Below are 12,906 nucleotides of genomic sequence, written 5' to 3' on the forward strand. Positions count from 1 at the left end.
TTCGGTTGAAAGAAGTTTTTCTGCTTTCAAAATGATTCTCAGTGACAAAAGGCAAAGGTTAACTGTGGAGAATTTAGAAAAAATTCTGGTGGTGTACTGTGCAGATAATTATAATAAAGTCTGAGCATGGAACTGAATTTCAATAACTTAAAATGAGTAATCTTGATATCAATAATCATTATTTCATTAGTTTCAATATATTAAATTTGTGCAGCTCTGTTTATAAATATAATATAGTATTCTTTTTTAATGTTTAAACATACTTTTTAGTGTATAACTAAAAATTTCAGTGAAAGAAATAAGTATGATACCTTGATGTGCCTAAAATGCCTATTTTCATTAAAATAGAGCCTAATTTTACAAATTTTGAGCTTATTTTAGGCGCCTAAAACTGCAATTTTTAGTGCCTGAAAATCCGATGTCTGAACATTACCTAAGAACTTTATTTAAGTTTTGATTTTTTTCTGTATTTAGCCCCACTTACTCTTATCGCGTCCTAACTTAATAATTAACAACTTAAAGACTGTTATAAATTTTCAATTTCATCTGTTCAAATTCTATTGCAGACAGAGCCTAAATATTTCTTTTCCACAGGTTACACATGCCTTTTTAAGGGATTACAGTAGTAGCTCAGTCATACTGTCTCCAAAATCTTTACAAATCTTTATTAAAAAAAAAGCTTATAAACACACCCCTAACATCTGTAAACAGTAAAGTAATAATAACACAAATTCCGAAAGACATGAGTTTGGTTGCACACATAGTCTACTCCAAATAATAATTTTTGGGGAAAACCTCAGAAAAAACCCAACCAGGTAATCAGCCCAAGCGGGAATCAAACTCACGTTCAAGTGCAACTCTTGATCGGCAGGCAAACACATTATCAGCTGAGCTATGCAGGTAGCCTGACAGCAATTTTTAGCACTGGTCAGCTTGATGAGTTAATGACTGAATTTTGTATAATTTACCTCTATCCAATGCCTAATTCCCTCTTTACCCTTTCCTATCCAGCCCTCTGACTGAACCCTTACTTTCTTCAACCCCGAAGGCATTAGAGCATTCGAGGCCTAGGGGTTCATTTCACTTTCCTTCCTCCTCTTTCTACTTTTCTGTTCCTAGTGCTGACCTGCTATGGCACTAAAATCGTCCTCCGGTGGCTTAAGGAGGGAAAGCTGGTGATCAACAAGATCTCCCAGCTAGGTCCAATAGACCCATTGACCAACAGCAGGTGTGGTCCTCCAGACATTCTGGGGGTTGTGTGTGAATGAAGTAGCCACCAAAACGTTAAAAATATGGTGTTCACTTAAATCGGCTACAACTTGCCATTTAACTCCACCTCAAAATCTGTGCTTCATTGGCTGGTCATGATAATATCTTTGAAAAATATTGGAATCCAAGAGGTCAAATGACTTTATTGTCAAACGCCTAGCATTAGAAAACAACAACAACATAATTGTTTAGCCAACTGTTCCAAGACAGGTAGGGTATCCCTCAAGAGGCAACTAAACCAGGAGATAATGAAGTAGGATGGCCAGTTTCTTTCCCCCTCCATTCCACATATCGCTGACTAGTAATATATTACTCTAATCAGACTTCAGATGTATACAAACAATTGTCTTCCCTCTGACAATATTAAGTGAGATATACTGCCTAATAATAATAGATTACAGTCAGTGACTCAGGAGAAGACGAGCGCGGAGCGAGGAAAAGGTGTGGTTAATAGATAACGTTACGACAACATGTGCAATACTTGTACTACTATTGTCGTAACATTCTCTATTAACTACCCTTTTTTCTCACTCTGCGCTCGTCTTCTCTTGAGTCACCGACAGTACATATCAGCCAGAACCTGAATCAGAGGTAAATAATAGTAAAAAAAAAAAAAACATTGTCTATTGCCTTCTAGGATTAATACTATAGTCCTCATAAATTTATTTTATATGCTGAAAATATTAACATTTAATTATGCAGTGAATTAAAACACTACCGGTAAGTTCTTTGGCGCACTCCAAACGGAACAATGCATTGCCAGATGATATGCCAGTGCCACAAACATTTTCCTGAATTAACCCGAACAGATCTGGTCTTTTATTTCTTAAGCATTTATAAAAATGTACATTTTAATATTAGAAGTTCAGTTCTCATGTTTTTTTTCTTTCAGTAATACTACTCAACTATTATTTTTCTTTAATCTTAAACTCGGGGGGGGGGGGGGATAATTTCCCAACATTGCCTCCCTTAAATACGCCTCTGACTTCAGCATGATCGTCACTTTGGTCAGTAGATTGTATAACAGTTTCTTTTTTTCAGTCTTCACTTATACCCACATTGCAATTATAATTTCTTTTAATATATAGAGTTGATGGTTAAATAGGTGTAAATCAAAGGTAAATCTGGCTTCCTTTGGCCCTGAGCCATGCACAATCATCGATGGCTGTCCCTCGTCTCACAAGTTCCCTTGCTTTGCAAATCAATGTCTCCATTGAGATTTCATATGTTTTTGCAAGACGTGTTGCAAAACCACAGAGACCATTAAGGAATTTGGATGTAGAATTAGCAATGAAGGATATAAAGAATTAATTATAAATATTATTATAGTAAATATATAATGCCTGTACAGTGTTATATCCTTTTAAATTATATCATTATTATTTTAACAGGTATTGCTTTTGCTAGAATTTTTCAGAAGCTTCTTGGAGATGTCTAGGTGCAATACTTTCAGCCTCTGCCAGTAATTTTGCGGAGCAGAATATACAATTGCATTTAGCCACACAGCCATGGATATATTTCCTCATCCGTGTCAAGAGATGCACAGTTTCTGCCTCGGGATCTCATTACTTCCTCTACTTCATTTCTCAATGGCTGCAGTGCCTTCGATCTCGCAACATTTCAAATAGGTTAGTTATCACCCAATAAAAAATCTGTCAGTTTTATTGTGGTCTGAAGACACTTCCCCCTCATTGAAGATTACTAAAGTGTGTACCGGGTATACTTAGTCATGTAATGCTATATAGTTTCATTATATACTGGGTGTTCAGTTCAAAGTGTGTCATGGCTCGCTGTATGCTGTCATGTGGCTAGTCGTTGAGCCTAGAGCATGCAATCTTCCTACACTTCTGCAGAGGCGTATTACTTATGTGCCAGAGAAGTTGCCTAGCAAGTACGGCGTTCATTCTGAAGAGTATTTACGGATACGTACGGTAACGCCTGTAGTGGCAGGAATGTGAACTGTTTGGAAACACGTACTGAGGTGATCTTTTTTCTTACTGTCGGATATGTGGAGAGGGTTAAGACGATTACTTACGTATTTGTTGACATTAACTTAGACGGTCAACATGGACATGGAGCAATTGATTTGTATTGTGGAATGTTGCTGTATGCAACCGATGATAACAAATACCTGAGTACGACTTGTCCGCGCAAAACACAGTTCGAAAGAGGTTATGGTAGCACGCAGACTTTACAGACCGCTATCTGTTGCTACGACGTTCAAGTTATCCGTACACGTTCTCAAGTTCAGATTGAACGCCTTGATTAATAGGCAACTTCTCTGACATAAAAGCTGAAACTCGCTTCAAATCGCTGACTCACAACAGTGACGTCATGACATACTTTGAAATGAACACCCAGTATATGTATGTGTTACAGCAAATTTTCTGCATTCATGATCAGAGCCGGATTTAGGTATAGTGCCGTGCTGTCCCTAGGCAGTGATAAAATTTGCCGCCTCCCAACTCTCACAAACAGTTTGAGCACATATACAGATCATGTATAGTTTAAATTAGTTTTAAATGAAATGTTACAATTCAGAAAACAATAAATTGGAATCAAAATACATGCATCTTACTTGTGCATTATAAATATTGCTCTCAATAGGGCAAAATGCAGTTGGTACATACATGTATACCAGGGGCAGCTTTTGGGATAGTGCCAGTGTGCCATGGCACCGCCAATGAAAGAAACAAAAAATAATATCTTAAAAAGCAGTCGTAATAGTTTATTTCTACACATTTTATTCGTATTTCATCTGAACGAGCGCGCACAGATCGGGACGCACTCTAGCAGTGTTTCTCCGAACGTTGGAGCCACTTCAGTGTGGCACTGTCTGCCTCCATATAACACTGTACAAAAGGCTACTGATTCAAGTTTATATGCGTTTCTTATGGCAGACTTTGAGCCGAATTCAATTTGACTCAGTAGTTAATATTCCGCCTGCTAGAGCACAGTAATGCAGAAATTTCGCTAGATGGCAGGGTTGTTGGAGACATTAGGCAGGAACCATCAACCGCAGACTTGCACGAAAACACAAGTTAAAGTTCCGCGTCAAATGTTAATGTAATGTTGCCAATTCAAAACTAATGCACACAACTTGGATTTGAATGTGTAAAGTATTATCCATTTAACTATATTAAATGCAGAGATAGTCATGGTTCGTTTTAGAAAGATAAATATTTTTTCATATTATGTAAAACTGTTTGTTAATGTTGTGTAATATTTGCTTTATTTTGCGGCAACTAAATATCGCTACACTGTTGCTATAGTATTGATGGTTCTGTTAACGATACATGAGATCTGTGCAGGACATGAACATGTGTTATTCAGGCTGCTACCTTGGTTTCATCGGCCTGTTAAATAAAGTCCAAACGTGTTCATTTATTATCTATATCACTGTTTATCTCGTGCGTTTTTGCCAGTAATTTTACTAGTTATAAAAGTTATTTGTATTTGACTAGCAATACTGTGAAAGTTTTGCCTTATCTGTATCTGTAAATTTCGTTATTAGTTTCGGAAATGTTATTGTAACTGTTACTAGATGCATTATTAACTGTACACCTGGTAAAATAGCTGGTTTAATTAATGTTTTATTTAACATAATGTAAACGTGAGCTGCGATTATCAATTTCACTAGGGTAATTTGCGTACAATCTTTTTTCATTTTTGGCACCACCACCAGAATGCCTCACTAGCTGCCACTGATGTATACTGTATGCTACTCATACATACATTTAAAAATAATACCACCTAAATTGTCAACTAGAGAGATCAGAGTGGAGATACTTCATGAAATCAGCAAAGTCGACATGCTCCATAATGCCTAATAATTGATTGATTACTTAAATTATTAATATATTGTTCTTACATTGGCAGATCCAGTACTGTTCGGGTAGTCTTCAAGAAAGAACGAGCACTGTGTCCAAACTTACTTTCTGAGACCTTATCTGTGGTGGTCACCATGATGTTGAACTTCACTGATCTCGGGAGTTTCTCAAATGGAACCAAGCAATTGGTTCTGCAAATCATGTGTTTGGTAAGTATTGTACGGTTTTATAATATGTCGTTATACCCCTTGTTCAGTTTTGAATGGGAGCTTCTGGCAGTTGTTTTTACGTTTATAATGTCGTAGTTTTTTTTTGATACTTACAGATGTCTGAGTTTCGTGCTTAGTATTTTATTTTTTTTAATTATGTCCTTTTTTTTTTAAATATGTTTTATATTGTCATGCAAACAATCAATCAATCAATCAATCAATCAATCAATCAATCAATCTTCTTAATGTATCCAGCTGTTTGCTGACAACATAAAGTCCACTATAGTCTATTCAGTTGTTGTTTTTCACGAGAAATGAGGGGTATTTTGAAAAATATTGAATTTGCCTGCTAACAATCTCCAATTTAAACTTCTATGCGGAAGTAAGTTTCAAGAATAAATCTGTAATACTTTGTTGTAACAATTTTGCTTGTAAGGAATATATAAAAAAAAAACATTAAAATGAAGTTTGGTTGTAATAGTAACATGGATATTTATTTCTTCTTTTTAATACACGACTGCATTCATTTGTTGACTAAACAAAAGAACAATATAATGTCAACAACAGATATGGTCTACATCATTTTATTATCTATGCCTTGAGGGTTAAACTCGCTCCGAGATTATGACCTCATGGATATATAGAAACAAGTGCCAGAAGGTTCCATTCAAAATAATTGAATATGGGTAGATGCCGCTACAGTGGTCCAGTGGCTAGAGCACTGGACTCATAATCCTGTGAACTTGGGTTCGATTCCCAGCATGCCCCAGATTTATGACTTGTGTTAGACAAGTCCATGGCCTAGTCAACATAGGGATTTTCTCTTGTGGCATCCCAACAAATCTCCATCGTTATCTCATCTTACTGCAGGGTGTAGCGTAGACCAGCCTCCTATGTCACATCCTGGGCAATGATTTTGTTGGTAAATTGGTCTATATAACTGGCTCCATATAGCTGAATGATGAACGATAAAAAAATGCATTTATAGACATACAGAATCTATTTCTTCCTGTGATCATTGATATGCGAAATTTCGCACTTTTTCCACAATTTCATTATATCTGAAATGAGTCTTACGAATTGTATCATTTTCTCTAATCATTGACCCTGATATATGTTCAACATATGAAAGGATAGATTTTCATTTATGTCTTCAGCATACTTTCAAGGAATCCTTTGCTAAATTATTTAGTAAATTTCGCACAGTGTCAATTATGACTTTCAATAGAATTTCACCATAATAATGCACTAGATCTTATAAAATCCATTAGCTGACAGGTAATGCATGTAGAAAAAAAAATTTTAGTTTTGCTTTATAATAATATTCATTACAGTACCATAATATATAAAGACTACATTCTTATGTTAGTAATGCAGAAAACACAATCTAGGTCTAACAGTCTGTTGAAGGACATTGCAATTTACAAATTCCTACTGCAAGATAAGAATGTCTGCATACTTCAGCAATCTTCATGCTGCATGATTTTAGAGATATCAGTTGTAATCCTGGCTCTTGTCATTAAAACTGTTCATATATGAAGGATATTCCCTCTCCCCACTACTCCCGCTGCTTGCACTCATCAAACTCATGGCACTTCTTTGACAGATTAAAATTTACATACTATGTTATATTACTGTAATAACATTCAGTACCTACTCACCCTCCACACAGCAGCTGCTGGAAGTATTGGCCATTTTATGTGATACATAATTCATATCACATCATTCACAGAATCTGTTTCATTAAACCTATTCACTAAATTTAGTACTGTATTGTTTTTCTGCACAGAACTAGGCGGCCAGGAAATTTACGTCTAATGTTTTCCCTTGTTCTTTTTCCTTATGTACGTTTTCAATATGTTTACATGTTTACACATTGAATATGTAACCATTGCAAAATACAACACAACGTAATAAACTGCACTTATTCTTAGCTGAGTCACTCCATGCATTTATTGTTCCTTTTGAAGGACAGGCTACAACCTGACACAGCAATTTCATGGAACGGGGATTCACCAACCATGTAGCTTTCACGTGGTGACATCTATCTCTCGTTCCCTCATTTCCTCTCTCTTGGCACATACACAAAAAAAACTGACACCTGAAGGTTAACATAAGCACCAGTCAGGAGTGATCTAAGCATTAGGAGATTCACCAGCCATGAAGATAAGGGGAGACAAACTTGTGAGAATAGTCGAATCATTATCTTTAGTGGTTAGGCATAAAAGAGGATATCCAATTTTGAAAACTTATTAAATTTATTAATATAAGATAGTAGGTCTATGTAAGCTTTAATCTGTTAAAGCACTATGAGTTCATTGTAGTGGAGGAGAGGGGGACATGTCATTGGTTGGCTAACAGAAATACCAGGAATGTTCGCTGGAACTCAATGTATTTGAGGTTAATAAAATAACTACTACTGAATAAATTAACAATTTTATTCTATATTTAATGCTAAAATCTTTTATTAACTTCCGTTACATTTTACGTACATTGGAACAAAAAAATAATACATGTCGAACTTTAACAACAGTTGTTCTTCATTACCATATTGTTTTTGATATGAAACCATTGGCATGAGCATTTTATTAAAATACGTCACTAAAATTGGCAGTTAATATTACAAAATATATACAATTTTCACTTATTGCAGCATATAAATTGTAAAATGTACTGTTGTTTACATCTCTAATGATAATGTTGTTTTGTGAACAAGTAAAACAGAAATGAACACTCAAGTCCTTTCGCAAGACCATCTGCAAGGTCTAGATCAATAAGTTATATTACACAATATGAAATTGCATAGAAAAAGAGTTTCTTTTTTTATATTTCGATTTGTTCTATGACTTTATAAACTGAAATTAAAATAATCTTCGAAATTTAAATTTAAGAGTGAAACATTAATTGAAGAATACAGCAGGGTGGAAGTATTATGACTATACAGATTGAAGAAGGCAATAGAATACATTGAAATAAATAACAAATCTATTATGCGTTTTGTAATTAAGTGTATGGTTAATTAGAAAATTAGGCTGAAAGTCTACGTAGTCTGGCAACAGTGCATCGCTAGTTCACCTACTAATACACACACGAACTCAGGTCTGAATAGCAGCATTCCTTTCCTTAGTGACTTGAGCACTGTTGCCAGACTTCCTAATAGCATGAAATAACGAAAAGTGTTAATAATTTTATTTATTTTGCAAGAAAACCGTTCATTTTATTTAAAAACTGCAAAGGAATAAATCATTCTCTAATGATAAGAGTAAAAATCAGAATAATATGGATAGTACTTATCGAGTAAAACAGTGTTAACATTTTGGGAGGGAAAAAAAAATTCTGAGAAAAATATTCACTTGGGAATAATATGGTATTCGAACTTTTTGTTGTCCTCTATTCAAGGAATAAGTTGTTAGAATCTGCATAGTTACATTACTTTCATCCTCTATAATTTATATGAAATATTGATGAAGTGATAAAAAGAAATTTTCATATACAATTCTGATTTTGTGTCGACTATGGAAGCATGAGCTTTCTATTGTAGTTAAAATTGAAATTGAGAACATTGTTATCATCTGCTATAGGTTCATTGCTCGATTGAGCAGTGGTATCACGGCTGTAATTCTGTAATCTACACATTGTGTACAATAAAATTCAGTCTCCTAGCATTCAGCTGAAGAAAACAGGAGTATTTTTAAAACGTTTATTAATAAAACATCTGAATCCACAGATAATATTAATTAAACAGTTAAAAAGGAAATGTACTTTTTTCCTTCTTTACAATAAATAATGTATAAAATTCTTCATGCATCTTATGTATTCTACATTAAAATGTTTAAAATGTGTTTACAGCTCTTGGAAAACGAAGTCGATTTACCTGAGAAGACCTCTGAAGCAATAAGACATCGTCTAGAAGTGATACAATCTTCATGAGCGTCCTTTGTGCAAATATTGCTGAAAATAGTTGTGTTAATTTTTGTTAAATTTGTATATAGTAATTAAGACGAAGATTGCAACAGGTCCTTTATTCGTCTACAGAAATGTTATGATAAGAGTCCTAATTAATAAGAGTTTTATTAAAGTAATTTTACAATACTGCAACTGTACCGCAAGGCTATCTAAGTAAATTATGCGCTAGAATATTTATATTTACTCACTTATCTTCATTACTGAGTACATAGCAAAATGAAAAGAAAATTGTCTACATTCCTAAGCAATGATTTGTCTTAAAAATAATGTGAAAACTAACCATTACCGGTAATTTAAACATTTTAATATGCATTAAAGATTAGTACTAAATTATAAGCAGTTACATTTTGTAATCAATATTCCATATGTTTATCGTATTATAAGTGCCGTCCACTTATAAATCTGTATTTTACTAAATGTGACGTTACATACAACATAAGCAATCCCAAAAATGAATATATTCAAGTTAATTGTTCTTCTGTCAGTCAATGCACTTTTAGTCAGTGAACTGAGGAAATAAATAAATAAATAAAATAAATAATTAAATAAATAAAATAAATAATTAAATAAATCATAGTACTAATTTACTGTTAATAATATAACAAATGTATAATACGTATTCATTACTAAATACTCAATCTTTTCCTCAAATAATGGTCAATTGCTCAATAATAATAATAAAAAAAAAGTTTAATGTCTGTATACTGTATCAATAAATCTACACCAATATGTCTCATGACGTCCAAGTAGGTAATTAACAATGTACTTGAATTAAAGCTTGAGTCCCTTACATACATTGAAAATGGACGATAAAATTACATAAGTAAACATAATATTTTTGTGTTAACTTATTCAAAGGATCATATGTAATTAACCATAGAGATATTTTAGCAAAGAAGTAAATATTTTGTTAAGATTTGTCTGAATTCGATACATGTGACAACCAAAGCCCTGGTCTTTGTGTACATTAATACATTCTGGGAACATTATACGGTAAAGAATCTGGTATATTTTGTATAATTATTTTTAGAATCTAGATTCTACGTGTTTTATATCAACAAACTGTTATTGTTATTCTTTAAGAATACTCTAGGCCACTTACAATTTGTGAAATATGACTTTAAAATCTCTGAAATCTGTAAGTAGATTGATAACATTAGTTGTGACTACATATCATTTTCGTTTCTTTGTTGTGTAAATTGTTTCAGTGGTTATCTGTTTTATTTGTTAAAATTGTTGTGTTAATGTTTTATACTTGTAATATTGTTGAATTTAAAGTAAAGTTGTCAATAACAATAGGAGTCACAATAGCAGTTTACTTCTGTGGAATAAATTGTGCTTCAACATGGAAAATAATTAGCTATTGTAACACACATCGGCAAAGATAAATGGGAGTTTGTTACATGCTTTGCTAGCATGAATCGAGGGAGCTACTGCAAAAAGCATGTGCCCCTTACCTTCAAGGGTTTCGACAATAATTTTGCAAAGTCCATATCTTTTGGGATCCGTAACTAAATTATGTTGAGTTAGTTTGATATTCGAGACTAGTCTTCTTGTTCACTGAAGAATTACTTTTTGCCGTGTCAACAATCATTCGAGGTTGGGAACAGCAATAATAGTTGTTGGCTGTCATTACCAGAATAAGTTATGAGTAAGAGACCATTATGTCTAAATGAAGAGGGAGAAAATGATTGTCCACATTTACATGGAAATTTAGAATATCATTTGTTTTTTCTACCTCTCCTAATTCCTTGATTTTCAAGTGTCATTCATTGTAATCTTTTCGTTTACATTTGCTGAAACATTACCACTAGAAATTTGATACCGTATCTTTTTCTTTTTAAGATCCTACATAAGTTTCAATTATATACTGTGTATTTTTCTGGGTGTAGGAAATAGGAATTTAACATTGCCATAAGAAATCTGTGTATAAAAACGATGAAGAAATAATAACTAAACTTAATCAGTGGGCTACATTAGAAATTAACAGGCTTTGACAATTTGTAAAACAAGAGAGCATCAATACCATTTATGGTTGCTGAGTCAAAGCCAGTCCACCGCTGTGGAGTAACAGTTAGAGCTTCTGACTGTGAAACGAGCTGGCCCAGGTTCAAATCCTGGTTGGATTTTTTTTTCCGAGGTTTTCCCTCAACCAATTGAAGTAGAATTGCTGGGCAACTATCGGCATTTGGACCTCGGACTCATTTCGCCGTCATTAATTCACACATCATCATCATCATCATCATCATCATCATCATCGTCATCCATTCCATAGCCTGTGTTAAGTTCATGGTACTGCGTGCTGTACTTGTACAAGAACATGGTCATTCGGCTACCTAATCATTCACAGAATAGGATTAATAAGCATAATAAGGTGCAGGCTGCAGTACAAGTCTTCGAGTCCCTTCTCTGTACAAGGAGAGAAAGTCAAAGGCTGATGTTCTCATGTTTTACAAATTGTCAATGTCTCCTAATTTATGAACATGGCTAAGTTACTTCTTTATTGTTTTTATATATAGGTTTCTTATGGCAATATTAAATTCCTATGTCCTGTATCCAGGAAAACGCACGTTATAAATCATAAAAAATACAATGTGAGTTACAATATTTCGACACACATCTTGCCAAGCCTAGAACTACCAAAAACTCTTAGCAAATTGCAATAAGGTTTGACGTCAGGGACGTTGTCTAGTTGCTCTCTGAATGAAGCAGCCTTTGAAGGAATTCAGTCGCACATCTATTTCCCCTTCTTCCAGCTACAAACATATTAAACATAAGAAAACAACAACTTTAATTTGTTTGTATTTAAGGACTGGAAAAAAAATGCATTTCTTAATGGAAATTATCATAAAAGAAAAGTAGATCTAAACCTCGTTGATATTATGTCTTAATTTCTCACATGGTTCCATGCTGAAGCATGATCATTATTATCTTTCTCTTAATTTTAAAAATAGTGGTAGACTATAAATTTATATACATGATAGTAACAATATAATCTCCTAAGCAACATATAATGAAAAAAAAAAATTGTTTGGCTTTTAATATGTGAAAGAATGCATAATATTACATTCTGCGCACCTCATTAAAGTTAAACACTTTGACACTTTCTGTTCCACATTCAATTATCATATTATTAACTTAAGAAATAGATTTTAAACTAATTCATAACATCATGTAAAAGTAGAGTTCACTATTCTTACCTGGTCTGATTGATAGATGTCTTGATAGCATGAAGGTGAAATGCATTCTCTTACACATCTCATTCTTGTAATTCCACTCATCTGAGCGCAAGTAGGATTTTGTTCACATGCAGATTCAAATTCTCTAAATGCCATTTCCTGACACACAAAAGAGTGATTAATTAGGTCTACAGTAATAGAAAGAAGTTGTGTTTTTATCATTTAAATGTGCAATATCAAGATAGGAATTAACTTACATTTTTGCTGGTTTCTTTATACTGGAATTCAGGAAATGTAAATACAGCTTTTTTTGTACCTGTTGCCAGCACAATTCCCGAGATATATATGATCAGTACTATAGTGGCAGCCATTATTCTGTCACAGAACTGCATTGTAAACAGATTTAATCGTTTCAGTTTGTATTATTGTTACACCGAAGTAATAGAAGTTCAA

The 12,906-nt window shown here is 33.7% G+C and overlaps 1 protein-coding gene across 1 annotated transcript in view; it reads left to right on the forward strand.

Moving 5' to 3' along the window:
• LOC138692928 (uncharacterized) overlaps nucleotides 1-9,391 on the forward strand; it is a 42,223-nt gene extending 32,832 nt beyond the window's left edge. The window contains exons 12-14 of the mRNA XM_069816285.1: nucleotides 2,677-2,897; nucleotides 5,149-5,308; nucleotides 9,158-9,391. Coding sequence (XP_069672386.1) covers nucleotides 2,677-2,897; nucleotides 5,149-5,308; nucleotides 9,158-9,238 — 462 coding nt within the window. The 3' untranslated portion in view covers nucleotides 9,239-9,391. The remainder of the gene's footprint in view (nucleotides 1-2,676; nucleotides 2,898-5,148; nucleotides 5,309-9,157) is intronic.
• The last annotated feature ends 3,515 nt before the right edge of the window (nucleotides 9,392-12,906 follow it).

Source organism: Periplaneta americana, chromosome 17, assembly GCF_040183065.1.
Source record: "Periplaneta americana isolate PAMFEO1 chromosome 17, P.americana_PAMFEO1_priV1, whole genome shotgun sequence".
NCBI lineage: Eukaryota > Metazoa > Arthropoda > Insecta > Blattodea > Blattidae > Periplaneta > Periplaneta americana.